This window comes from Cryptotermes secundus, unplaced genomic scaffold (genome assembly GCF_002891405.2).
Source record: "Cryptotermes secundus unplaced genomic scaffold, Csec_1.0 scaffold828, whole genome shotgun sequence".
NCBI lineage: Eukaryota > Metazoa > Arthropoda > Insecta > Blattodea > Kalotermitidae > Cryptotermes > Cryptotermes secundus.
Window position 1 is genome coordinate 121,029 of NW_019720720.1, and position 26,048 is coordinate 147,076.

The window sequence follows — 26,048 nt, forward strand, 5'->3', positions numbered from 1 at the left end:
TTAGTTATGCTTGTTACCGCTTGTTGCAGTACGGTAGTTCAAGTAGTGTACGTAATTATGAAATTGGTCTTGTGCAGTGGATTGCATTGTAATATATTTTTAATGTACGAATGATATGTACAATTTAGGTTGATAGTAGATTTATATTGTACACTCTCTGGCTGTTCCTTTTATGTAAAATGGTTTTGCTGTTGCTGTTACTTGCCCTTATTTTGGATGGCGTATTTTTGGTTAGAAGCAAAGGTTTAGTTGACCCCGCGGAATGTCAGATATGGGGTCCTGGGCTACAGCCCGATAAAATTGTAATGCCGGCACGGTATTTTTATATCGTAGCAGTGGATAAGCATAAACTCAAGTAAGTTCTGCTATGTATTTATATTGTAAAGTAATTTCCGTTGAAAACATTGAGCGGAGAGGTTAGAATAAGGCCTGTGTCATTAACATTTCTTTCGTTTTAAATTCGTGTGAACCTTTGAAGAAGTAGAAGATATTTTTCTTTTAAAGATATTAGGTGATTGTTGAAATAGTGGTGTACATAGGCAAGTTTGCATTAGGGGAATTTCCAAGAACTGGCCCTCTTAATTTATAAAGCCATATTAATTTTTAGCCTTAGAATTTGAATGGGGTAATGACCGTTTATTTTGTAATTAATGTTTTGACAAGTGAAGATGCAGTCCATTATCTGCACCACACTCATGGCTCTGAATCAGATTGTGACTAAGGTAACGGATCAGATGTGGATTCTTCATATGTGTGTGAACTTGATTTTTAACATTTTAAATAATCATTTCATGTTAGTTATATCAGATATGTGTTGAGGATGTAGATATTCTAGTTCCACTTATATACTTGGGTCTAATCAGTGATAATGCCACTATAAGGAGGAGACTTCTTTTACAGTGAGTAATATGAATGTCAGCTACCAAAAAGTGTGAGATTTGAGGTTCTCATGGCAAGGAATATGAAAGTCAGGAGTCTTCTGATATATGGCCATGATGTTATTGGTAACGAACGTATACATGACACCTGGTGTATCATGCTGGAGGAATGTTCCCTTGACATGTCCATGTTATGTACACTTAACACTTTGCAGACCGTCAATTTAAATATTTAAATCACCCTGGGGACCGGCATTTTTAAACCTACTACCCTAACTTGTGGACTGTTCACTTTAAAAATTAATATAAAATCTCCTAATAAATTTTATGCTTGAGAGTGTGATATTTCTGGAAACATTCCCCTTTGTGAAGTGGCATTACACAGAACTTGCAATGTTGACAGTCATACTCCTTTTTTTGTGAACTGTGGAAACACAGCACTGCCTAGAAGGATGCTTCCCCTTGGAATGTGCACTTTTCACAATTTTCATGAGGGTATTTTTCCGCATATCACTCAAGAGTCGCCCTGGGGGGTCCACATGAGGCCTTCGTGGGGTGGGAGTTGATGGGCCTGTTCGTACTAAGTCTTTGTGTGACCCTGGTTCTGCCGCCACCATCTGGACTGTAGCCCAGGCCTTTGCCACATTCATCAGAAATGCTTTGTATTTCAGTTTCAAATCATGGTTTAGATTTTTTAAAACCAAAAATGAATTGAAAATGGCACAATTTATAAGCCACAAGGCAACTTTCTTTGTCCACTTTATTATTTTCCTAGGAAGAGAATAATAGGCCAAGTATTGATCGGCTCTATCAGCTCCCTTCATGAACATATTTTACTCAGAAATACAAATAGGCTTCTTTACTTGTCCATGTCTCCTTTGAATATCAACCATGCTCAAATTGTAAAGTGTGGAAATCATATTCACAACACAAGTATCCCTATCTCCAAAAAACAGTTCTGCTACTTCAGACACTTGCATTGGGTCCGATGGAATTTGTTTCACCTCTGGATTTCCAGTAAACTGTCCCAAAGTAGGCATTTTGTCTACTTTTCCCCATGTGGCTGTCCCCGCAATTTTACTACCTGCACTTTCATCGGAGCTACTTTCACTTTTATTGTCTGTGGCCACAATTGTTTGTTGTCCCCTGTCTAAATCACTATCACTACACCGTCGGAGAACAAGTCAGATATTTCTTGTTTTGGGTTTTCAACCGCTACTGTCCTTGACTCATTGCACTACTAACTTCCTGCCTGGTACATAAGAGAGTGAAGGGTCAAAGATCATTTTCCTTTGGAGGGGGAACCCAAACAGTGAGATCAAGTTACTGCCTACTAAGCAAACATTCCAGAATAATATTATGCAGTAGTCATTTCATTTGGGTGGTGCCAGTGCAAGGTATAGTGTGTTTCAACATAACGTGTCCTAAAATCATAATGATATGCCACCAGTCCACCATGTTTAAAAGCGCTGGGCATAAAAATGTGCCATTGGTCCACAAAGTGTTAATCTCACATAACAGTTATGGAGTTTGTAATTAATGATTTTCTGGGAAGGACAGGATAATGGCTGTATCTTGTTTGTATCAGATGGGTAAATAAAACAAGAATTGATGTGATGTGTAGGTGACAATATTAAATTATCTTATATTTGTGTACTGTGTTTTTGATCTGTACAGTACAGTACACTCAATAGTGATTAGTCCATAGGGTGGATGATCAAGGAATTGGGGTTTGATTCGCAAGAGGAACAGAGGTTTTTCTCTTTCACATCATCCAGACCACCGCTGGATCCACCTAGTCTCCTATTAAATGGATGCTGGGGAATATTTTCCTTTTGATAGAAAGGCCACGGCATGAAGTCGACCACTCACTTCTATCTAGTACAGAGGTTAAAATGCATGGAGCTGGATTTCTAGCCCCTCATGTATTTTCATGTCTTGGTGCTTAATTAAATACAAGGAAAACTTTTCCTTGCATAAATACTCGAATGAGTCTTCACTATAAGTGACTGCAAAGATACAAGTCAGACACTCACATTACTGAATTTTGATACTGTGACACATGCCTTGGGAATGTATTGTCTCTTTGTGCACTGGCTGCAAGGTAAATAGTGCTTCTCCAGACTGATTTTCTTTTTTTGAAGTGACATGTGAAAAGGCATACATGAACATCATTGAATATTGTGAAAAATGCATGGTCCATTGTTAACACATTTCTAAGACATTAGATTATTCACTCAGTATTCACAGTATTGCCAAAGTGTATAATTGAACTAGTGTGTAGTATGGACAGATCATTACAGAGTCAGGTTCCTGTTTAAATGGGAACATTTTAATCATTTTCATTCGTTCATTCTTTTATTAATCCTGTAGATCATGATACAATGATATAGGACAAGTCTTTCAGCTAATATAAATTTTTAAATTACAACAATCTTAATACTAAAAAATTATATAAGATATAAAACATTTTATACATTATATACTATATACTTCTGCTTATATCAGTAGCCAATATTCGAGAATTCATCGTTCAAATAGTCCTTCGCTGAGTAAAAGCACCTCTGAATAAGTAGCTTCTTCAATTCCCTTGTTAACTGATTTTTGTTTTCTATTTGTTTTATGTTGTTAGGCAATTTGTTGTAAAAGATACAGCCAGCTACTAAAGGAGTACTATTATAAAGTTCTAAGTTGTGCCCATATATATGATAGTCTTTATTATTTCTTGTGTTATATGTATGTATTCGTTCATTCACTGTGCAGTTACACTTTTTTTTTACGTATAGGATTGTTTCTTGTATACTTGTATATAGCAAGTATGCTGTTAGTATCTTTAGATTTCTAAAGCTATCCCTGCATGATTCCAGATGTTTTAGCCCTTCAGTGTATCTTATTGCCCTTTTTTGGAGTAAAAAATTCTTCTAGTGAGGGTCTTAGCACTATGTCCCCATACTATTATTCCATAAGACAAATGAGGATAGATCAAACCATAATACAACATTCTTCTTTCATTTAAATCGAGTATTTTAGATAGCCTGTTAATTATGAACAGGTTACTGCTAATTCTACTGCAGATTTCTTCAATATGTAATTGCCAACTCAAGGTACTATCTATTACTACCCCTAGGAAATTTGTGCTTTTTGTATAAATGATGGTAATTTGTTTCATCAGTGCATCTTCAATATAGTATAGTAAAATCATGTTGAAGCTTAGACTGTATTATTGGTTCAGAATTTCTCAATTGAATTCAGTTATTCATGAAGTTCTCTCAAAGCCAACAAGGAAATGCCACAATAGTAGCATTCAGTAGGTCATTGTTGCTGTCTTTGCTTCCTTTCTTCTTTCCTTCTGTTGTAGTCTTTCTAATATCCAGTCATGAATGCAGCCTTGCAGCTGAAGTATGATATGTACTGTAGAAACCAGCATTTGTGGTTACATTTAATGGTTATTATCAGATTGGTTTCATCATATTTGAATATTTCTTAATAAATTCTTTCATTTTAAGGAAGCGGTCAACAAAATCAAAGGACTGTACGGTTACAGTTTCATGTAATTTTAATGCAATTAAAATATTTTTTCAGACTGAAGGAGTCCCCAGAAGATGTGTTTGAAGTACAGATAACAGGAGATTCTTCATACAATAACTGCAGAGTCTGGATAAATACCCTGAATAGAAATGATGGAAGTTTCATAGTAAGATACAAAACATATCATACATGTCATAATTTCACGATACATGTCACGTATAAAGGTGTTCATGTTGCCTCATCACCATACATAATTAAAGGTAAATTTATGTTACTTAGAACCTTCAGTGAGACCATTCTAGAGTCTCCCACAAACTGTTGAACCACTGTGGTGTTAGAGCCAGATGCTTCTGCTGTTAAGTCAGGTCACAGTTGGGCTACTAAGAAACTTACAGCTTAAACACATTACAAATCAAACTTATCCACATTACAGTAGGCGCTAGAAATGCTTTCTGTTACGCAAGCATTCCAGGCAGCTCTGTATAATGTTTGCATTCACATGTTAAGAGTTCTTGAGAAATAGAGTAAACATGAAATTTGAAATCCAGGTTTCCAGTGCAGGGCATCTGAGCAATTTCAAGAAGAGTGTTCAAGCATAGCACCAGTGTCATTCAGTTTCTCTTCAGTGGACACTGAGCATTTCAACTATGTCTTTGTTTTTAAGTAATAACTGGAATTTTCTTTTCATTTTTGTGGTATTACTTTATGGTGGTGTCAGTATCTGGACTGTAACATCAAGTGGTAGGATGACTGATGAATTGAGAAGGATTTGGAAGGACATGGTAATGGCCCAACTGAGGTACTATCCTGGCATTTGCCTAGAGGTACTGTGGAAAACTGTGAAAAGCCCTGTTCAGGCTAGCTGGTGTCACAGCTGATTTGAACCAAGCACCTGCCAAATATAATTATGGATTGTTACCGCTGGGCTATCTGGTCATTCCTTACTTTTCTTGCAGAATCACATTTCACCTGCTTTACATGAACATTTGTTCCAGTATGTATATTTCACACATGACCTTTTGATGCAGAAAATGACATGACCGAGTGAATGGCTTTGTATCACACATATCAGGTGCAGTAAGAAAAAGTAAAGCAACACTGGGATTGCAATTAGGGTTGGCTGGCACGAGGCACATAAGCTGGCTTTGTGATAGCTCTTCAGTGCTTTCCTAGGATAAAATTGAAGACAAAGCAGTTAAAATTCATGCTCTCTTTGACCACTATGAAGAACATTTCCAGCACCTGCTGTAATCTACATAAAGGTAAAGCTATCCCTGTAACAGGCTGTGAGGGCCCATAGGGTTGTGAGATGTCAATGCTCCCAAATTTTCTAGACAGTTGGCTCACAGATGACAGTAAGGTTGTCAGTTTTACATGCTGGCTGCCCTTTACCCTTTATCCCCAGGAAGATTCCTGGCACGTTTTGTGTTAGAGGCTGAATCAACCCAAGGGCCATAGTGCAGCTGGGAGTATTAGGTAAATTGAAAAAAACCAGTGACCTCACTTGGAATGAAACCCACAGCCTTCTGGCTTGTAGCATAGTGCCTCAACCAGGTATGCTACCACATGCCCCCTATAATCTACATAGGTTTTAAATTTAAAATATCTGGGCTGTAGATTTGTCAGTTCTATTAGAAGTCTGAATGTCTGTGGCTCAGTTTGTAGGGTGAAGTGACCAACTCTTCCATTTGTATGCTTCATTGATTTGCTGGAGGTTGTAAAATATGCTCACATTATATTCAATATCAGTAACAAAAGGAATATAATTAAAGTTGAGGAATTGTTATCATGCTTTGTGTTTTCTGAAACACAAAAGAATAATATGTGTGAAACAGTATTTTTCTACTTGTTTTGTGTCCTATGAAATGTCATCTCTTACCTTGAGGAAAGAACATAAATTTCAATTGTTGGAAAACAAATGGGAAAGAAAGTACTTGAACCTAAGAGAGACAGAAATAGATGTACCTAAAGGAGGAGAAAATAAGCGGGCAATTAAGGATAGTGCTTGCTGCAGAGCATTAATATAAGTAACCTGTTACCTATGGTGAAATCTAGGAGTTTACAGTCGAGAATTTATACAAAATTCTAGTCTGACAACCTAATGGGTTGAGACCATGTGGAAGAAGTAGGCATAGGTGGAAGAGTAATATTTAAATGAATATAAAGAAATATGGAGTGGATTCATCTGGCACAGGATAAGGTGCAGTGGAAGTCTGTTGTGAATATAAAATGTGATGAATTTCTTGTCTAGTTGAGAGACTGTTAGCATGTTGAGAAGGACCTTGCTGTTTACAGTTAGTTAATTGTGGTGAGCTGGATATGTCTTGAATCAGGATGGCATGGAATTCACACCAGATTTTGTCAAGGAAACTCAGGAAAGTAGGATGTGAGGTTTAGGGGTGTAGAGGCAGTCATTGGGGGCTTTGGTAATAGCAGTGTTTGAGTTCAGAGGGAGTCAGAGGCACACATTTCCTTTTTTTTACAAGTTTTTATATGGTATGCATACTGGCATACTTTTTGTGTGCATCAACAAGCTTGTTGTGAAGTTTGGTTTTGGTTTTGTGTAAAGTGAGAGTTTCGGTGGACCAATATGACCTGAAATGCAATTCTTCCAATTAAATTTACTATAGTTTCTGTAGTATCAAATTTCATTGGAAGAAGATGAAACTTGAATGGATGGATGTGATCTCATGATGCATGTATATTATGAACTTGATGTTATTACTCATGCTTATCGTGTTGTAATGAAGTTTGGTTTGATACTCATATTTGTTTGATCTTAATGTTTTCAAATTACATCTGCAGGTCCTGTTTATGCTGATGGATGTTATTGCCCAGTAAAGTCTATGTCTGATTGGCTGAAACAGTTTGGTTGCAAAAGCTCTTATGATCAAATCAGCTCAGATTTGAAACCGTTCCCAAATGTAAAGTTCACTGAGATTCGAGCACTTGCTCTTCAGAGATTCAGCCATCCAGGCAGCATGAGTATATGCAATTATGTAATAAAAGACAACCAGGTAATGCTGAAGTATTCGTTGATTTGTTAGTGAACATGTAGTTACAACATATGCCATTTTGAGGGAATATTCCTGTACATGGTTTTTCTGTGATTTTTGTTTCTGTCAGGAGTGTGAAAATATGTTAGGAATTTTTACAGCCATAATTTTCGAGTAAAATTTTGATGTATCTTTTTTATGGAAACTTTGATTTCTTATACTGAAATGTTTTAAGATACGTTGCATACTGCACCAACTGTTCATTGCCTCTGTCAAGCATAACAAATCCTGAATGTTCTTCTGAGCACATATTACCTGCCTCTGATTCTTCCTATATAAGCTGAATCAGATGTATATTCACTAAGTGTTTTGGGTGTGCAGCTAACATGGGTGTCACAGTAGAAGGGGCTAAATGTTAAAATAATTTTTTATGTATTCTTTGGATAGGTGTTCATTTTGTTTTTAGTATATTAAGATTTTATTTGTTAGAAATTTGTATGTAATTCTCAAAAAGTTGTTTTAGCTTCTGAAAATGTAAGGAAAGAGAGTAACTGGCATGAAAAACAGCACAGAGAATTTTGAAGCAGTGTTAATATTTGTTCTCAAAACAAAATTATTGAATTCATTAAGCACTGTTTCAAAGGTTCTCCAAAATGAAATTATGAATCTTAAAATTGCATCAGATTTGTTAATAAAAATCATATGACAATTTCATGACTCTGAAAAATTGGTTTAATCTGGTGAAAATAAGGTGCATATGGTAACATGGTTGAGTTACTATGCTACAAGCCAGCAGGTTGTGGGTTCGAGTCCCGATGAACCATACTGTGACTCTGGGGTTGACTCAGCCTGTAACAGAAATGAGTACCAGGAATCTTCCTGAGGGGATTGGGTAAAGGGCAGCTGGCCCCATCTTTTCAAGCTGGTTCCTTTGTCTTCAATGCTGTATCTGATCAGTTTAAGCAGTATTTCTGGGGAATGATGCCTATACATTGTATTCATATAATTGCTTTGCACTTAACTTTTTTTCATTGAAAAATATGTAAGTCAGTTTTCTTTTGTTTTAGATAAATTATTTTTAGTTTTCATTAAAGAATTAAATAAAAAATCATGTCTACCTGAAACAAGGGGAATGTCAGTCATAAATGTGGTATGGTGATAAATTGAGTGCACCTTACTCATTTCCTAGAAGCCTTTAAGATCTAAAAAGTCAACCTGTTGATGGGCACTGCTCTCACTTGTCTCATTTACTTTTATGTTAATGGATGGTAATTTTCTGATAACGTTTCTATTTTGTTCCACTTCTTAATTATATTATAATTTCAACTGTTTTTATTATTTTATTTTACTACTAGGTATATAGGAAGTGTTATGGTCAGTATGTTGGATTTAAAATGTTTTTGGATGCCATCCTTTTGTCCCTGGCTCGGAAGGTTTATCTCCCAGATATGGAAATGCTTTTCAACTTAGGTGATTGGCCACTTGTGCATACTGGACAGAAACCATACATCCCAATGTTCTCTTGGTGTGGGTCAAATGATACCCTTGACATTGTCATGCCAACATATGACATTACAGAAGCCACCCTAGAATGCATGGGAAGGTAAAAAGTTTAAACTGTTTACACAGTAGAAACTATTAATTGTGATGCTGTTATCCATGATTTTATGTAACTATCTGTAAAAGCATGAAGTTTATTTTATGTCTTCTAGCCTTTCAACAACACTAATCCAGTTTGAACATAAACTCATTAAGTACTTTTTTTTTTCTAACCATGAAATTCAGTTGTTTTCTGTTCTTCTTTCAAGGACAGAACTTAACATAAAGTGAGTGAAGGTCAGTAAAGATAGAAGCTGTTCAGAATAGGTAAGATCACTGAGAATGCCAAGGTGCAAACATCATGTGTGGAAAATGTGCAGTATTTTTCTGCCTACCAGTCTTGTATTTTATGTACTTTTTGAACACTGCTTGAGTGCCACATACAATGGTCATGTTTATATAGTATATTATATAAGTGCTGTTAGGAGAGAAAATTTTGTGAAATTTACCTACTTTGATCCAGTCATGTTAGCCCCTTCTGAGTAATTGAATTGAATTAGCGGCCTCCGTAGTCTAGAGGTAACGTTCCCACCTCATGACTCGTAGTACGCGGGTTCAAATACCCGGTGGAGATCGTAGAATTTTTAAGGGCAGAAAAATTCAGGGAACAAGTCCTCCGGGAGGGACTTTAAGCTATGGGTCCCGTGTCGTAGCTTTACGGCATGTAAAAGAACCTCATGTCTCCAAATGAGGCCGCTGAGCAAAATTACGGACGTTTCCCGCCCAACAGGAGTCTCTAATACCTCTGGTAGATGGGGGAAGCATTATAGATACCACTCAGCTAGTAGAGGCCGATCTCGCTGGCTGGGCAGGACTGATGGTAAGCACCAGTACCGGTAGGATGTAGAGACTGGTAGAATATCATAGAGGGAAGCACAATGGACCAAGACAGGTGTAAGTGCATGGGGAAACCCACCCTCTCCAATAACTAACTAACTAACTAATTGAATTGAATTGATCAGTCAACCATCAGTCATGTTCCTTTTCCATCTAACCAGTTCAGCTGCACTAAAGCTTATAATTTTTTTCTGTCGTTCAGAATTTGCCACATTTCCAGTCTATCCTTTACTTCTGTTTTTCTCTTGGATTGCCTTAGGTGTGAGGTGGCACATGGTAATGTAGTTGGTTGAGTCACTGTTCTACAAGTTAGAAGGTCACAGGTTCGATTCACAATGTCATTTAATTTTTCACTTGAACTAAACATAATCTTTGTAGTATGTATGCATCCTGTTGTGTGTCAAATATAGTATATATATATATATATAATGGGAACAGTCTATACAACAGTATTTCCAAAAAAAAAAAAATTACAGTACTACTGTATCAACATTTGTTTATTGGCTGTTGACACTACATATATTTTGACCCTCATGTTGGGCCATCATCAGGCATATAAGAATACTAGCATTAGTTCTTGAATTGTGTCTCAATTCATTATGGATCCATACTGTGTTCTTATGAGTTTTATATACATGATTTGAATTTACAGTTAAAACTTGATATTTATACAGTAAAAGTTAAAATTAAAATTAACATTAAAATTGTACAGAAATGGAGATATTTGTAATATATATTACAACCTTCCAGCCACACTATGGACCTGGGGTGAACTCACCCTCTAACAGAAAGGAGTACCCGGAATCTTCTTGGGGGTAAAGGGTGGCAGGGGCAGAAGGCCGACAACCTTACTGCCAACTGTGAATCGATTGTCTAGAAAATGTGGGAGCCTTGGTGATCTTGCAACCCTATGGGCCTCCATGGCCTGTTATAAGGAAAGCTTTACCTTACCTTTGGTGTGAAAGCCCCCCTACCACATCAAGGTGGCAGTCCATGAGAACCCCCCCCCAAACACACACACACACACACAGGAATAAAACCTGCTTCCATGTTGCACNATTTGTTATCACCATAAAACCAAGAGGTAAAGAAAATTTTTGCATGGCTGCCATGTTGCTCCTTTACATTGTTCAAAAATTACCCTAACAAGAGTTGTATGTTTTTCAAAGATTTGTTACCATTCAGCATTTAAGAACCTTGTAGTGCTGTTGTTGCACATGTTTATATTTGCTATGTTGATATTGATTGTAGGGGAAAAACATCACAAAGTTGGGGTAGCCTGTAATGGCATAACATTCATACCACATTTCAAGCAGATCTATCTCTTCATTCAAATGATAGATGGGAGAGGCACACAGACATTGTAATCTCATGAACGTACTTACTTCCTCAAGGAAGGAAAGTAGGTTAAAAATATACACAAGATAATTATATATTTTTTGGGCTCTTAAATGGTTAATTTACTTTTAGAGAATCTGTCATGGACTTTCATAATGCAAATGGATATTGTAATTGTTGGATGGTAAATTTGCAGCTGTGGACAGATTGCAGTTTATTATGTGCTAATTATGACAGCTTATTGCAAATCTCTTTTGTTGTGGAATATCTGCACTGTTGTCACATGTCTAATCATGTATGGAGACTAGTAAAGTGATGTGAATGATCAGCACAAGATAAGGTGCACTTTCTTGTTTTAAGGATATTTCTAATTATTTTAGTCTTCAGGAATATATGACTTAAAGGAGACAACTCACCCTTTTTATTCTTGTACTTATGTTCTAGTCCTTTAGTGATTAAAATTAATTCTGTTTTATGTTATCAGAGTAATGCTTGATATGCTGTCAGTCCAGGGACATATAGAGAAGAAATGGGAAGAAAAAATTGAGAAAGCATTCTGGAGAGGCAGAGACTCTCGAAGAGAGAGATTAAAATTGATTGACATTGCTCGTGAACATCCAGAGCTCTTCAATGTAACTCTTACAAACTTCTTTTTCTTCAGAGATGAAGAGAAATACTATGGACCTAAAGCAGAACATATATCTTTTTTTAAATTCTTTGATGTGAGTATTTTGAAAATTTGACTACTCATGCGTACAGAAACTGTTGTTGATGTTGTTCTCTTCATGGGTTGTTACGCTGTGTGGATGTGGGCGATGTTGCCAATGATTTGGACATACCTGCTGCCTTCAATTTCTATGTAGNAAGAATGCGCAGTCAGCCATTTATGTCAGTGCTTGCCATTCATGTGTCATGTATAGTGCTTGGAATCCTAAGGACAACTATGACATGGCTTGCGAGTTTTTTTGTAGTTCAATTTAATGGCTTCATGTCCCTCACAAGTTAGTTTGATGTTACGTACATTATTAACATTACAGAAACCACATATTTCTGCCAGTTTTAATATGTATTTGGTAATCAACAAGTGTGTAACACCTGTCATAGTTTCACACTTCTCTGGCCATTATCTCCGTAACCATTCAACTTTGGACATAGGTGTTTTGGGTTATATTGGCATACTTTAACATAAAGAACACCCTCCTGAGGTCTGGCACATTCCTCCTGGGACACTCTGTATATATAGCATTGTGTTTTCAGTATCTGCCTGTGAAAGGTCAGCAACATTGCCTATTTCCACATCATGTAACAACTTAAGAACAGAATGAACGTCAGTGATTAACCACCATGAAAGCCAAACATCAGTAAACTGTAGTTGTTATAGTAAAACAGCTCACCTATGTTGTACTGCTTTACTAGTTCTTGTATGGGTATTTCTGAATAATTCCATATAATTCCATGACAGATTTTATTTTTTTCCTGTACAGAAAAGTTAGCCGATTACAGTGGCTGTGTTGTCTGAGGCATAAACTGTCTTCGCTCACTCGGCCTCTGGAATCATGGGTTTGAATCCCACTCAAGGCATGGATGTTTGTTTGTGTTAGGTAACAGCCTTGCAATGGGCTGATCCTCCATGCATGGGGTCCTACCAACTGACCTAGATTAAGAGAAAATAAAATTACTTACCTCGACAGAATACTAAGGTATAAGAGGAGCAGACTAAGAAAGAAAGAAAGAAAGAAAGAAAGACAAAAGAGTTAATTTGAACACACACTCTTATCAGGAGAATAAATTAGGCTTGATTATAATCGTGTCCAGTCCTGTTGCCTGTGATAAGGGTCATCAAGTGATGGAATGATGAAACTTGTTAACTTTCTGGGCCTGGCATACAAAGTAGAGCTTGTGGATATGCAGTGAAAGATGTTCAGTTGTCACTTCATATTAACCAGTTCAGAGTTGCATGAGAGATAGTGGTGCAGCATAGTTGTAGTTGTTTCATTGTGAATCTCTTCTCTACTATACATTTAATTTGTGTGGTGGGAAAGCATGATATAGTCAATCATCAGGGATTAGAATATCTAGGGTGATATGAATTCCCAATATACCACAAGGATATGCAACTGGTAGATGATTGTGATGATTTTTGGTGGAAATGCAGCCAAAGGGTGTCATGAAGTTTGTTGCAGCATGCGGAAGGGGTTGTGGTTTAAGGAATCAAGCATCACTCTTGGTGAAGCAGTCAACCTCCTTTATGAAAAAGAAATTCTCTTAGAAGAATAGCCAGTCACCTATTTCACATTTGACACAAAATTGTTAAACATAAAAACAAATAAATAACTGACAAATCTGGCATTAGAATTCCACCATCCCGACTCTGCTATCGAAATGAATGGTCTATCCTACTCAGCCTTCAACTTGTCATTCCTTTTAAAAAAATCTTCGAAATTAATAATGTCTTAAATAAGGAAATGTAGTCCAAGGCCCTAACTTTGGCTTCTGTGGTTACAGCACAGCTGTGTATTCATATAGCTACAAAATAGTACCACATGGTAATAATCCAGAAAATTACATTGGGCTGCTTCTCCAAATATTCAGCAATGGTGATAGAATTGTATTGTATGTGAATCTGTTCTAAAGGCAACAGATAATATTGTCACAGTCACTAAGATGCGGGTTTCATTGGTATTTTAATTTATTAATCACCTACAGGTTGTAACTACAATTAATTATTACACTATTGCTGCTTTACACAATGTACAGTCGCTCCACATTGATCTCTTCGGTCTATCTGCACTAGTCTTCGTGGGTTTATAACATGGGAACTATGAGTATAACAGTCTCACTGAATCACACACTCCGAATATTACACACAAATAAAGTCTTCTAATCACACGTTAAGTCTTCACAGGCTGACTTCTAGTTCTTCTTCAACTATGAACTTCCCGTGGCTATCTCCTTGGTTGCTTGTTCGCATGCTTATGCCGCTATTAACTGCTTTACTTATATAGCCAAGGACTGGACATGGACCTATGGTAAACACATCGTGTGATCACTATCCAGCCAGCCCGTTGGCATGTTAGTCGGGTATACAAAAAGAAAATGTCACGTGATCACTGTCCACTGTTGTGATGTCACAACAGACGTGGAAAACATCTTCCTCTTTTCTTGCGTAACCTAGCAACAGACTCTTTACCAAGAATCTCTCTTTGCAGGAACTTGTTTACCAACACATTGCCTAGCAATGGGTGTACATATAACAGTATTAAATCTTGTATGTATTCCTTCGGGTTTTCTGGAAATTTCTAATCATACTACCTTGTAATAAGACAGTGAAATAATTTGATTGAAATGGAGGATACCAACACTGAACCTCTGGGGCGCTAAATTGAGTATGTACATACATTTGCATCCATATGTAAACTTTAAAACCAGCCAACCTCTGATTTTTTGATGATGATGTTTGCAGTATAAGGCTTTGCAATATACAACATTTGAATCTCTCACTGATATGTATTTTCCTATTTAGGTGTGTCATCTATAGTTTACACACATATGATTTTAATTTGCAAAGAATCTATGTGCAGTGATGTCTTCTCTGGTGATCCATTGTTTCAAAGACTATCTTTTTCCATATTTAGGGGTTGATGTGATGAGTGACATGGCAACACACTGTATTTATACCACAGATTATTCTCATGGCTGCCCCAGCACAGACTAGTGATTTGGAGGCTACCCTAAATGGACATGATCTCCGTCCTCACATGACTGATCACCCAAGAAGACTTCGCACATTTAACATACAGTTTCTCCCTCATATTTTTAAAATGTTAATTACAGATATTTTCTCCATATTCATTAACTGGGTGCTCTTCATACAGAAATACAGTTTGTGTCTCTAATTTTCTGTTTTTGAACTTCAACTTTTTACATGTCTTCCAAATCTCTTTTTCAGTACAAATACCAAATAAATATAGATGGTACAGTGGCTGCATATAGATTTCCTTACCTGTTGGCAGGCGATTCTTTAGTTTTCAAACAGAATTCAAAATATTATGAGTATTTTTATAAAGAACTTGAACCATGGAAACATTACGTTCCCTTCAGAAGTGATTTAAGCGACTTAGTGGAAAGAATACGCTGGGCAAAGGATAATGATGCTGAAGCTCAAACAATAGCAAGAACTGGACAGAAATTTGCCCAGGAGAATTTAATGCCACAAGATGTGTTTTGCTACCATGCAGTACTGTTTAAAGTAAGTATAAGCCATTTTTTAACATTGTATAAAAGTACAGCTATTCTACCAATAAATCAGGGCTTGTATAAAAGTATAGCTATTCTACCAATAAATCAGGGCAAGTGAATTCATTGCATGGAATTTAATTATTTTAAATTGCCTTCACTTATGTGCATGTGAACATACTTGCCTTCAAATGTGGATGGTGTCTATGAATATACTGAATGAATAAACAGTCATACAGCTGACAAGGGTTGGCCCTCCAGCAAATATTTGCTCATCCAAGTGGATTTTGAAAATAAAAAATCAGTGCAAAGACATGGTGTATGATGGCATTACATTAGTTTACATTACCTTGGGAATTATATTGATTGTTCATTAAACCATTGTTGGTTGCTGATTATTGAACAGTGAAATATATTTGACCAGTAGGCAGGTTGTGGGAAGATTGACATTTCACATCTGGAGCCCTACAGTTTTATTTAGGGATAGAGTTTCCATAAACTACCAAAATTTAATCAAAGTCATTAGGTTTGTTTTTAAGAAAGTAGTAATTTTGTATTTTGGAGTTGGAATGTTTGAAGTCACCTGGCACCAGTTTAGAATGGATGAAATCTTAAATACCGAACATGGATAAAATCTAACTGTTCAAATGCAGCCATGCACACAGACAGAATTCCAAAAACTACTTTTTCATAGTCAGGTACGCTGAAAAAGTGTAAATCCATTGAGAGTGATTCTTTCATAGTCACAATACTTTCTCATTTATGAAGCATATATGATGAAGTTAAAGATTCTGTGTTTTGCTGACTGGGTGTTTTCTCTGTGGCTCAACATCAGTTAAAATGCCTTGCATTGTGCCTGGGGCTGTTGGGTTGATACTGTATTAATGAATAGAACTTACTTACTTACTTACTTACTTACTCACTCACTCATGGAGCTGAGCCCTTCTGGAGGAGCTGCCAATTCTGCAGCTACTCAAGAATTTCCCAGCATTTTATGGAACCCCGAAGGTTCATTGCCGTGTTCACAAGAGCCCTCCACTGGTCCCTATCCTGAGCCAGATCTATCCAATCCATACCATCCCATCCTATCTCTCTAAGATCCATTCTGATATTGTCCACCCACCTATGCCATGGTGTTCCCTGTTGTCTGTTTCCTTCTGGCATTCCCACCAATATCCTATATGCATTTCTCGTCTCCCCCATTCGCGCTACGTGACCTGCCCACCTCATCCTCCTTGACTTGATCATTCTAATTATACTTTGAGAAGAGTACAAGTTATAAAGCTCCTCATTATGCAGTTTTCTCCAACCTCCTGTCACTTCATCTCTCTTCGGTCCAAATATTCTCCATTAATGAATAGAACACCTCAAATATTGTGGATGGCATTGCAATATGAAGTTTCAGAGATTTTACTGGTTTCTGAGAATTATTAATTTCTGTGTAGTGTTTCCCAACTAAGTAAATTGCATATGGTCCAATCATAGGTAAAATGTCTGGCTGATTGTTTGTGGGTAGTATTTCCTTCCAGCAGCCTTCCTTAGTACAATTTTTACAGGTTTGAAAAATTTCTTGTGCTTCTCATATAATGTGTGTACCTGCCAATGTCTTTGAAGAAACAAAATGATCAAGTACCCTGACAAAAAAGGTGTCAAATCTTGAAGTCATATGAACATACAGAGATACTGGGTTTTTGGACTTTGTCCATCGTCCGGATTCTAAATAACTAAGAAAAAACACAACATTTCGGAAACTGAATCTGTTTCCGTCCTCAGGTGAGAGAAGACACCTACTCTGTTGGGTCCCTAAGAAAGAGCTAGCCTTAATCACTGGAAAACCGATGTCACAAAATGCTAAGGTTATAAACACCTGAGACCAGGCTAAGTCCATGACAGCTAACAGGAAAAATATACACTAAAAATTGGCTTGTTATATAAACCATCAGTCATCTGAAGTTTTGTTAAGGGACCTAAAATTAGGGCTACTTTCCACAAGAATCACTAACATGTAAATATTACCAGAGGAAGCAATCAGAATACAGTTTTAGCAAAGAAATTCTGCCCTAAAAATAACGATAATAATGACATTTTTATGTTTACTTAGTTCTTTCATGTGTCGTTTTAAATGGTATCACAAACTACTCCTCCTCCTCGTCTTCTTATTCTTCATCATCATCATCATCATCATCAACAGGTTCAATAGCTTCATTTCATGAATGCTTTGACCTGCTGAACAATTTCCTTCCAACTACTTATGTCCTGTATGTGAGTTATCCAGTTATAAATTCCTAAATCCTTTAGGTCTTCCCTTACGTCATCTTTCCATCTAATCTTAGGTCAGACTCTCTTTCTTATGGCGTGTGGCTGCCAGTCATATATTCTTTTAACTGTTCGTCCAGCCTTCATCCTTGAGATGTGTCCAAGCCAACTTATTCTTTGGGCTTTGATGAAGTTAACTATGTTCCTTTCTTTTATTAGATTATCTAGTTCGTCATTGGTGTCACAAAGTGTTACATAGAAGTATTCTCCAAATGTCTCATGACTTGCTAGAACATTAATAAAAATTATTTCACTTATGGTCTAAAGTATTTGTTTTATGCATACATGCATTGGATGCCTAATGTTGGTGAGTTAAGGGGACCATTTACATAATTATGTGTTTTTTTATACTTTATTCCATGTGAAAGTTCTTTTGCAATTGAAATCCAAAGCCTGAAATCATATTTGAAGTTCCTTTATTGTGTTCCATATGTTTTTCAGGTAAATTCTGACCACATTACTCTCTTTATTTCAGTCCTAAATTGAAACTGACATGGAAATCTATGACATGATTCATCTGGTTCATAAAAAAAACTAAAATAGTTCTATTTATTGCAGATACAGATGAAATTTATACATTGGCTAGTGCCTATTCTGAACTCGTGGTAATATGGAAACTATTTAATATCATTGCATTTTTCATAGTTTGATTTTATTGGCATGAACTGTTTATTTTAAGGAATGGAGTGATCAACTCAGAGAAAATGTGGAAGTGCGGGATGACATGGAGCATGTTCCACAGCCTGGACCAGACAAGCCATACACTGACTGTAATTGTCATAGATCTGACAAAAGTGCAAAGGCTGTCCATCTGAATACAAGAGAAGAAGATATGAATACTCGAGATGAGCTTTGAAGATGCCATATTGCAAGATATTTCCCTCCAAATATTGGTAATGTCATAATCTTTTGTTTCCATTATACAAACAGTTTTGACACACATATATATTGAACAATAGAGAAACCAAACCAATGTTTTGATTAGAACTGCAATGAACATAAGCTATATTCTTTTGTCAGTATTTTGTGTACATATGTATATTATGTTTTATGAAGAGAACTGCCAGACAATCATATCTTTGTTAAAATGCTGTTTACTTAATAAGGTGTATTTTCTTTTACTGTAAAAATTGTAATTGTAAAGAACTGTTAAAAAATGACATATGGTATGACTTGGTTTGCATGTAAGGAATTAATTGCAGCTGCATTGTAAATGGTAAATCATGATGAAGGATAAATCAAACTTCCTCAGAAAACCTGCTGTTGTAAATAAAGTCCATTATTGAAAATGGCTGAGCTTCATGCAATACTTAACTGTATCCCCCACTTTAACAGTTCTTCATTCTTTTGATGCAGAAAACGTATTATAGACCAGACACCGACCAGTCACATGTCTGTTGAATTAAAGGAGAGAATCAAATTCTCCCCCCATCAAGGCTCAGAATGCTATTTTATTTCAGATACTCTCACAAAGTTAATTTGTCTAGGATGTTAAACAGAATGATTTTGGCAATTGTTATTCTAGCTAGAAAGGATCCTAGGAGAGTCAGTCAGAACTGAAGAATGCTGTATATCATTACAAATTTTCTTGCTTGGATATAAAAGTTTACTGGCTCGGGAAAGTTTGGGTTCGTTATTCAGTGCATTGACCATTCATAGGGAACAACACTAGATTAACTTCATGCAAAACTGAATAGGTCAGCTCTATTCAGACTTTGGATAAAGAACTTGTAAAATAAATACTGCCAATAGATATTGAAATGTTATTTATATAAATATAAATAAAATTCTGGTGTCATTTCTAACAGGTTCTGATGACAGTGAATGACACTTTGGATTCTTGAGTGTTTGGGCATACTCATCCTCTGGTATTCTAGGGAACACTTCATCCAGTGACTGAGGTTAGCTGTTTCTAAGAAACCCAACAGAGTATGTGCCTCCCACACTTTCATCTAAGAACAGCAATAGATCCATTTTCCAGAATGTTACTGTAAAATGCCAGATGATGAACAAAGCCCAAATATTCAGTAGTCCAGAATAACCATTTGGTTCATTCTTTATTATTTCTATTTATTTATGTTTTTCCTTTTAGATTGGCAAGCTTGTTTGCTTTATTGTGTTTAGTTGCTTACTTTATTTGTTTTTCTGTTCCATTTCTTTTATTGTTTGGAGTAATAATGAGTTGAAGCTACACTTCTCTCGGTCACAGTTATTAGGGCAGTTCTGTCTTAAATGCCCACAGTTTGGACATACTGTGGGGTATGAATCACATTCACCAAATTTACGTTTTTATTTTATGAGCTGTATACAGGTCCAAGCTAATGTCCTGAGCAACTCTCTTACACCTTACTTTCATATACTGTTGAATGGCATAAACATGCTGTGTTCCAGATACACCAGCTATTTTGGACAAAGTTCTGCAAATTTGGAAAGCTTATTTTCATGCCTGGAATTATTTCCATAAACCTTTTAAGACTGACTTTTAGGTTAGTTATGGTTAGTTCTTTTGTTTGTGATTATTGATCCATAAACATTTACAGAGACATAATCTTGATTCCTGAACATAGCTCATCTCTTCATACTGACAGAATACTGTCACTGATAAATAGGTTTGAATTTGAATAGGTCTACCTTTCTTTGATTCAGCTTCATGAGGTTACCATCTTGTATCTATGTTACACTTTTTCAGGTGGATTCTTAATGCGAGTGTAATGGCTGTCAGCATTTTAATGTTCTGTGGAGGTTGGCTAAATAAAGTGAGGTATGTATATAATTTGTTTAAAATGGTCTGTTGCTGTCATGCTTATGCAGCTGTCAGGGCTAACTGATTCAAATGGTGACACAAGTATAGTAGGGAATTCACGATTGAACATTGCAACAACTCTTGGCTTTCATTCTGACAGTATTACAAGCAGCAGAGTAACCTGTCACATTTGTTGTTATGCCATTGTTTTTCGGGTATGACTAAGCCATATAAAATAATGACTTACACTCTGTCTGTTACAACACATAACGAATCATAGTGAAGAGTTTGCTAGTTGACTTATAATTAGTGATAATTTTTAATCGATTTTGGCTTATATTAAATTCTGAAGGCCTACAAACAGTAATATGACAGTATAGCTCTTATTCAATACATTTTCCCTCAGATGAATATGCAGTGAGATGTTCCTGAAAATGTATTGTCACAAGTATGAGTGACTATAGATGGGGTGTGGATTGGTATTGGATTTATTGAACACTTATACACACCACTCATAACTGCAAGTAACTAAAGCACTATCATTGATTCACACACCCTGCAGTTCACTACAGCAACCTTCCACATTAGGGCACATTAAAGATTCATTTTACTGGCCTTTTGTATTGTGATTGTATGCTACAGATCATTCCACCCACCAGAATATAAGCTATATATGAAGCGCTTACCTATGGTGTGACACAGAGGACTCAGAGAGTTGAGTTAATTGCTTATGAATAACAAGGAGGTCAAGGAGAACTGATATGAGATTACCACTGCCGAGACATAATTCCAAATTACTACAGCAAAAGCAGAGTATGATGTCAGTTACATAATGCAAACTTCATTCCAAGATTTCTGTGATTGTGTCTTACTTGTCAGAACAAAGTGGCAAGCTCCAAGGAAAAGGTTATCAGGGTTGTCCACTATTTTATTAGCAGATTGTCTGGCTTCATAACTTAGATCATCAAGGACTCAGTCTAGTGTGCATTTTCATGCTCTCTGTAATTCTCCAACTGCATACAACAGATCAGCAGGTACTATTAAAAATGTTTGTGTATATATGATAAAGGATCTTATATCACTGATGTGGCAGCACCAGAAATGTACTTGTTTTAGGCTCATATCATACAGATGGGCATGACTTACCAGACTCTCTGAAGGACTGTTTGTAGACTCAGTACAAATTTCATATTATATTTATATTGCAGCCTTCATGGGCATGACATAAATGTTTCAGAGGGGGATACTAGCATCATCTTTGGGGTAAAAGTGAGCAAAGTGGTAAAGTGGCAGGTTGTTTATAAAATATGGGGAAGGAAACTGGGTCACGAATGGTATTAATTCTGCTCGCTTCTAGGAGTAGGAACAGGTGATGGCCATGGTCCTGAAATACAAAAGAGAGAGTTATAGCCTAACAAGCAAGTTGGCTGAAGTGGTAACTTTTATGGCTTATATTTGGGAGGTGGGCAGTTTGTATCTCAGTGGACCACTGACTGCCATGACCTACATTTTATGTAGTTTTCTTCAGTCCCTCCAGACATGCCTGGATAGTTCCTCAGAGTGGAACATGACTTTTGTTCCACATCCTTTCCAACAGTTGTATCATTATATCATTCAGTACTTCTAGGCTGCTCTATTAATAGTACAGCTAATTGAACCATAAACAGATATCCACCAAAAATTGGGAATTACTGTGATGAGAATGGAAACATTATGAAACATGCAATGGTAGAGAAATAGATTCTGTAACCAAGCCACTGAATGGCAGACACCAACCCAATGAGCCATGATGCAGTGACAAAAATAAACTGCCTGGAATTTGCGGCAACCAGCACTGGCCACCCACACAAAAGTGTTGCACTTTTTTGCCAATTCAGTCTACAACAAAGACCTTATTGGCATGAAAAATGTGATGTCAACCTGTGTATTATCACACTACACTAACTTGCTGAGAACTGTATCTTGGCATGGGAAAACCATAGGAGTCCCACACGGCAACCATGTGAATGAAACAGGCACAACTTATTTTGATTTCACTGTATAACAGCTTCATACTGAAGTCTCTTGCATATGACAAATTGCAGACCTGAAATTTTGCAATTCAGTGGTTGATGTTTTGTTTGTTATAAGATATTTCTTATTTCATACTTTTGTCATTAATAGTTTTAGAGAAATGTACACTTTTAAAAAGGGGGGCACAGTTTTATTTAAATGCTGTTATTTAATTTGGGCCACAAACTATTACCATAAGGATTCAAAACAGATATGATAAAGATTATGCCATGGTTTTTCATAATGTGTTACAAAATTCAAAGTTGTTGAATAATCATTTATTTCTAAAAACATCTTGATACTACAGCTATAATAAAAATGAATTTTTAGATTAATTATAAATTGCATTAGATGTTTAAAGATACCTAAGTAAAAATCCATTAATTATCCAAGTACTTTAAAATGTCATGCTCACGTCTTCCATTCACAGTACTGAATAAAATATTACTACTACCTTAACCCTTTTTAAAAATACCCTTGAAACAAGCAGTCTTAATACAAGTACCACCTAGAAGTCATTTTAGAACTAACGTTACGCTATATAAATTGTTTTGGTAGTCACAAGCAGAGTATGTAAAATGTATGCAAAATGCCAGACACATTACAGATGTTCCGTTATTGTAGTTATTTATTTTTGAAATGCTAAACCACCTTACACAACTGTGAACGGAGTAGCAACAATTCTTAGAGATGTACATGATGAAATTTTATTGATATTCGGTCTTCTTTCCTGACTGCTATACCATATACATAGAATCAGTCACACAATTGCATACAGACATTATCTGGTATATGCATGATTTCATGAACACAATAACCAGTGTCATGGCCATGAATGTAATTTTGGTAACCAGGTCTAGCTACAGGCATAACAATATTTTACAGTACAGTTTCCAGGAATAATACTCTTCACCTGCCCCCACAACACACACAGAGTAAAATACCTCCGCATAGGTAAACCCCGAGAACCCAACATTTTGGGCTTTGTTATATGAGAGCTATTTACAATCCTGATGTACTGTATTTTATCCTCCGTGTGCCTATAATTTTTGTAATGTACCAAGATTCATATTAAAGAAATTTTCATATATCTGAAATAACAGATTACTGTTACTAATTTAAGAAATCTGAAAAACTGCATAAACAAATTTAAAGTAATGATGCAACGTTCGTTTTGGTCTGCATCAGACCAGTGTAATTCCTACTTTACTATAAAGCTCAAAATGAACTTCATTACTTTTGAATTTTTCTGAAATATAAATCGTATACAAACAGGAACATGATACAATAGAGATCTCATTAAGATCTACATTTATCTTAAACATTAATCATTGTGGTTAGTATTTAATGGGGGAGGGGGGAAGAGATTACAAATACATTTTGAGACAGATAAGAAGTACTGATCCTTGCAAAGGCCACTGCTATTTTACTGGTCCAAAAATTAGACATGATTTAACACTTTGTGGACCGGCAATTTAAATATTTAAATCACCCTGGGGATCGGCATTTTTATACCTACTACCCTAACTTGTGCACTGTTCACTTTAAAAATTAATATAAAATCTCCTAATTAATTTTTGAACTAAAATTTTTGGAGAACCCTTACCAATGCTAGAAGTGCTTGAGAGTGTGATATTTCTGGAAACATTCCACTTTGTGAAGTGGCATTACACACTTGTAAATGTAGACAGTCAGTCCTTTTTTTGTCAACTGTGCAAACATGACATTGCCTAAAAGGATGCTTCCCCTTGGAATGTTCACCCTTCACAATTTTCATGAGGGTATGTTTCCACATATCACCCGAGAGTCACCCGGGGGTGTCCACATGAGGCCTGCATGGGATGGGAGTGTCTGACTCTGGTTCTGCCGCCACCATCTGGTCTGTAGCCCAAGCCTTTGCCACATTCATCAGAAATGCTTTGTATTTCAATTTTGAATCAGGGTTTAGATTTTTGTAAACAAAAAATGAATTGAAAATGGCACAATTTATAAGCCACAAGGCAACTTTCACTTTTATTATCTGTGGGCACAATTCTTTGTTGACCCCTGTCACTTCCACTGTCTGAGTCACTAATCACTACTCCTCCACAAGGCACGTCAGATAGCTCATCGGAAAACAAGTCAGAGAGATCGCTTTGCCTTCAACCACTTTTGTCCTTGAAACACATTCCCCCTCAACTAACTTCCTGCCTGGTACATAAACGGCTGGAAGGGGCAAAGTTTATTTTCTTTTGGAGTAGGGACCCTAGCCAGCCAGGTCAAGTTACTGAATACCTAGCATACATTCCAAAGATTTATTACACAATATTCATTGCAGTTGCATGGCACCAGAGCAAGGTATAGTGTGTTACAACCTAATGTGTCCTAAAAGCCTGATATCATGCGACCGGTCCACCATGTTTAAAAGTGAAAAGCCTGATATCATGCGTCCGGTCCGCAAAGTATTATAATCACAGATCTAATTAATTATGCTAACAGAAATCTGTAATGCATACTGTTTGGATTAGCGTGTTAAACACCATTTATCAAAGCACTGCAAAGCGGCAAAGAATAATTTCGTGTTATCATAAATGGCAAGTCATTATTCCTCAATTTCTTTGAATATTTGCCTTTACTTCATGTCTGAATATATATGCTTAATTTTTGTAATATATTGGTAAAAACTGCTTTAAAAAAGGTGGTTTCTCTTTCAGGATGCATAATATGAAGTTGTTCTAGTAACAGTACTGAGTAAATGAAAAGTCATTTGGTTTTCAGTCTGAAATGAAACTTTTCACAGACTAAGTGCATAATGTAATCAATGTGGCAACAAAAAATACCTGTACATGGTGTGAACTGTTATGAAAAGTATGCTTTGAGTGTGAGAGGAATGAAAGCCTAGCAGAAGAGTTGCAGTGGCAACACCAAATAGAGTTTGCGCCGAAGAACTCAGTTTGGAGAACCGATTCTTCACATCCTATTATGTCATTAAAACTGCATGTTAAAATGAAATAATGCAAATGCCTTTTAATGTGAGCAAGAACAAACCTATCAAGGAAAAAATTCTCTCTCCCCTCTTTGTGCACATGGTTCAGAAACAACATGGTCCTAAAATTGATCTTTTTCAAAACATAATGATTTCTGAACATTCTGCAGTGAAAACATTGGTTTGAAAAGAAAATTCTTATTTTCTCGGTTCTCTTGTCCTGATCTCACTTCAAACCAACAAAGTCATTGTCAGACACGCACTTCAGACCTCTCACCTTCCACAACTTTATTTGTAGCCATAGGAATGCCATATAAATTAAAAAGTTTCTGAAGAGAGTCAAGTGTGTTTAAAACGATATGTGTCACTTATTTATGGCATTTTGTGAGAGAGAACAGCCTGAACCTCATGTGGGGCACAGTAAATAGAAATTTTGGAAAAAAGAAAATAAGTACATCATATACATGCATAAATTTGGTACCATGTTCAAGTTTCTGGAATAAACTGTTTCAAAGCTATGCTAAATGTATGTTAATTATTCACTCATCCTTTTACAATCC

The 26,048-nt window shown here is 36.4% G+C and overlaps 1 protein-coding gene across 2 annotated transcripts; it reads left to right on the top strand.

Moving 5' to 3' along the window:
* The first annotated feature begins 24 nt into the window (after positions 1-24).
* LOC111872104 (protein O-glucosyltransferase 2) lies at positions 25-26,013 on the top strand. 2 transcript variants are annotated; one of them, XM_023865676.2, is made up of 9 exons: positions 25-355; positions 4,461-4,666; positions 7,212-7,423; positions 8,758-9,005; positions 11,661-11,898; positions 15,126-15,425; positions 18,408-18,621; positions 20,418-20,489; positions 25,217-26,013. In XM_023865676.2, the coding sequence occupies exons 1-7, from the start codon at positions 180-182 to the stop codon at positions 18,582-18,584; spliced, it is 1,557 nt and encodes a 518-aa protein (XP_023721444.1). In that variant the 5' UTR covers positions 25-179; the 3' UTR covers positions 18,585-18,621; positions 20,418-20,489; positions 25,217-26,013. The 2 variants fall into 2 exon arrangements, with proteins under 2 accessions (XP_023721444.1, XP_033610489.1); XM_033754598.1 differs by lacking the exon at positions 25,217-26,013 and adding an exon at positions 21,114-23,645.
* The last annotated feature ends 35 nt before the right edge of the window (positions 26,014-26,048 follow it).

Bases quoted from the DNA above. Each gene is read 5' to 3' on its own strand.
- LOC111872104 (XM_023865676.2), top strand. From the start codon at position 180: ATGGTTTTGCTGTTGCTGTTACTTGCCCTTATTTTGGATGGCGTATTT. The intron at 4,667-7,211 runs GTAAATTTATGT...TTACATCTGCAG, and splicing joins ATCACCATACATAATTAAAG to GTCCTGTTTATGCTGATGGA. The intron at 15,426-18,407 runs GTAAGTATAAGC...GTTTATTTTAAG, and splicing joins ACCATGCAGTACTGTTTAAA to GAATGGAGTGATCAACTCAG.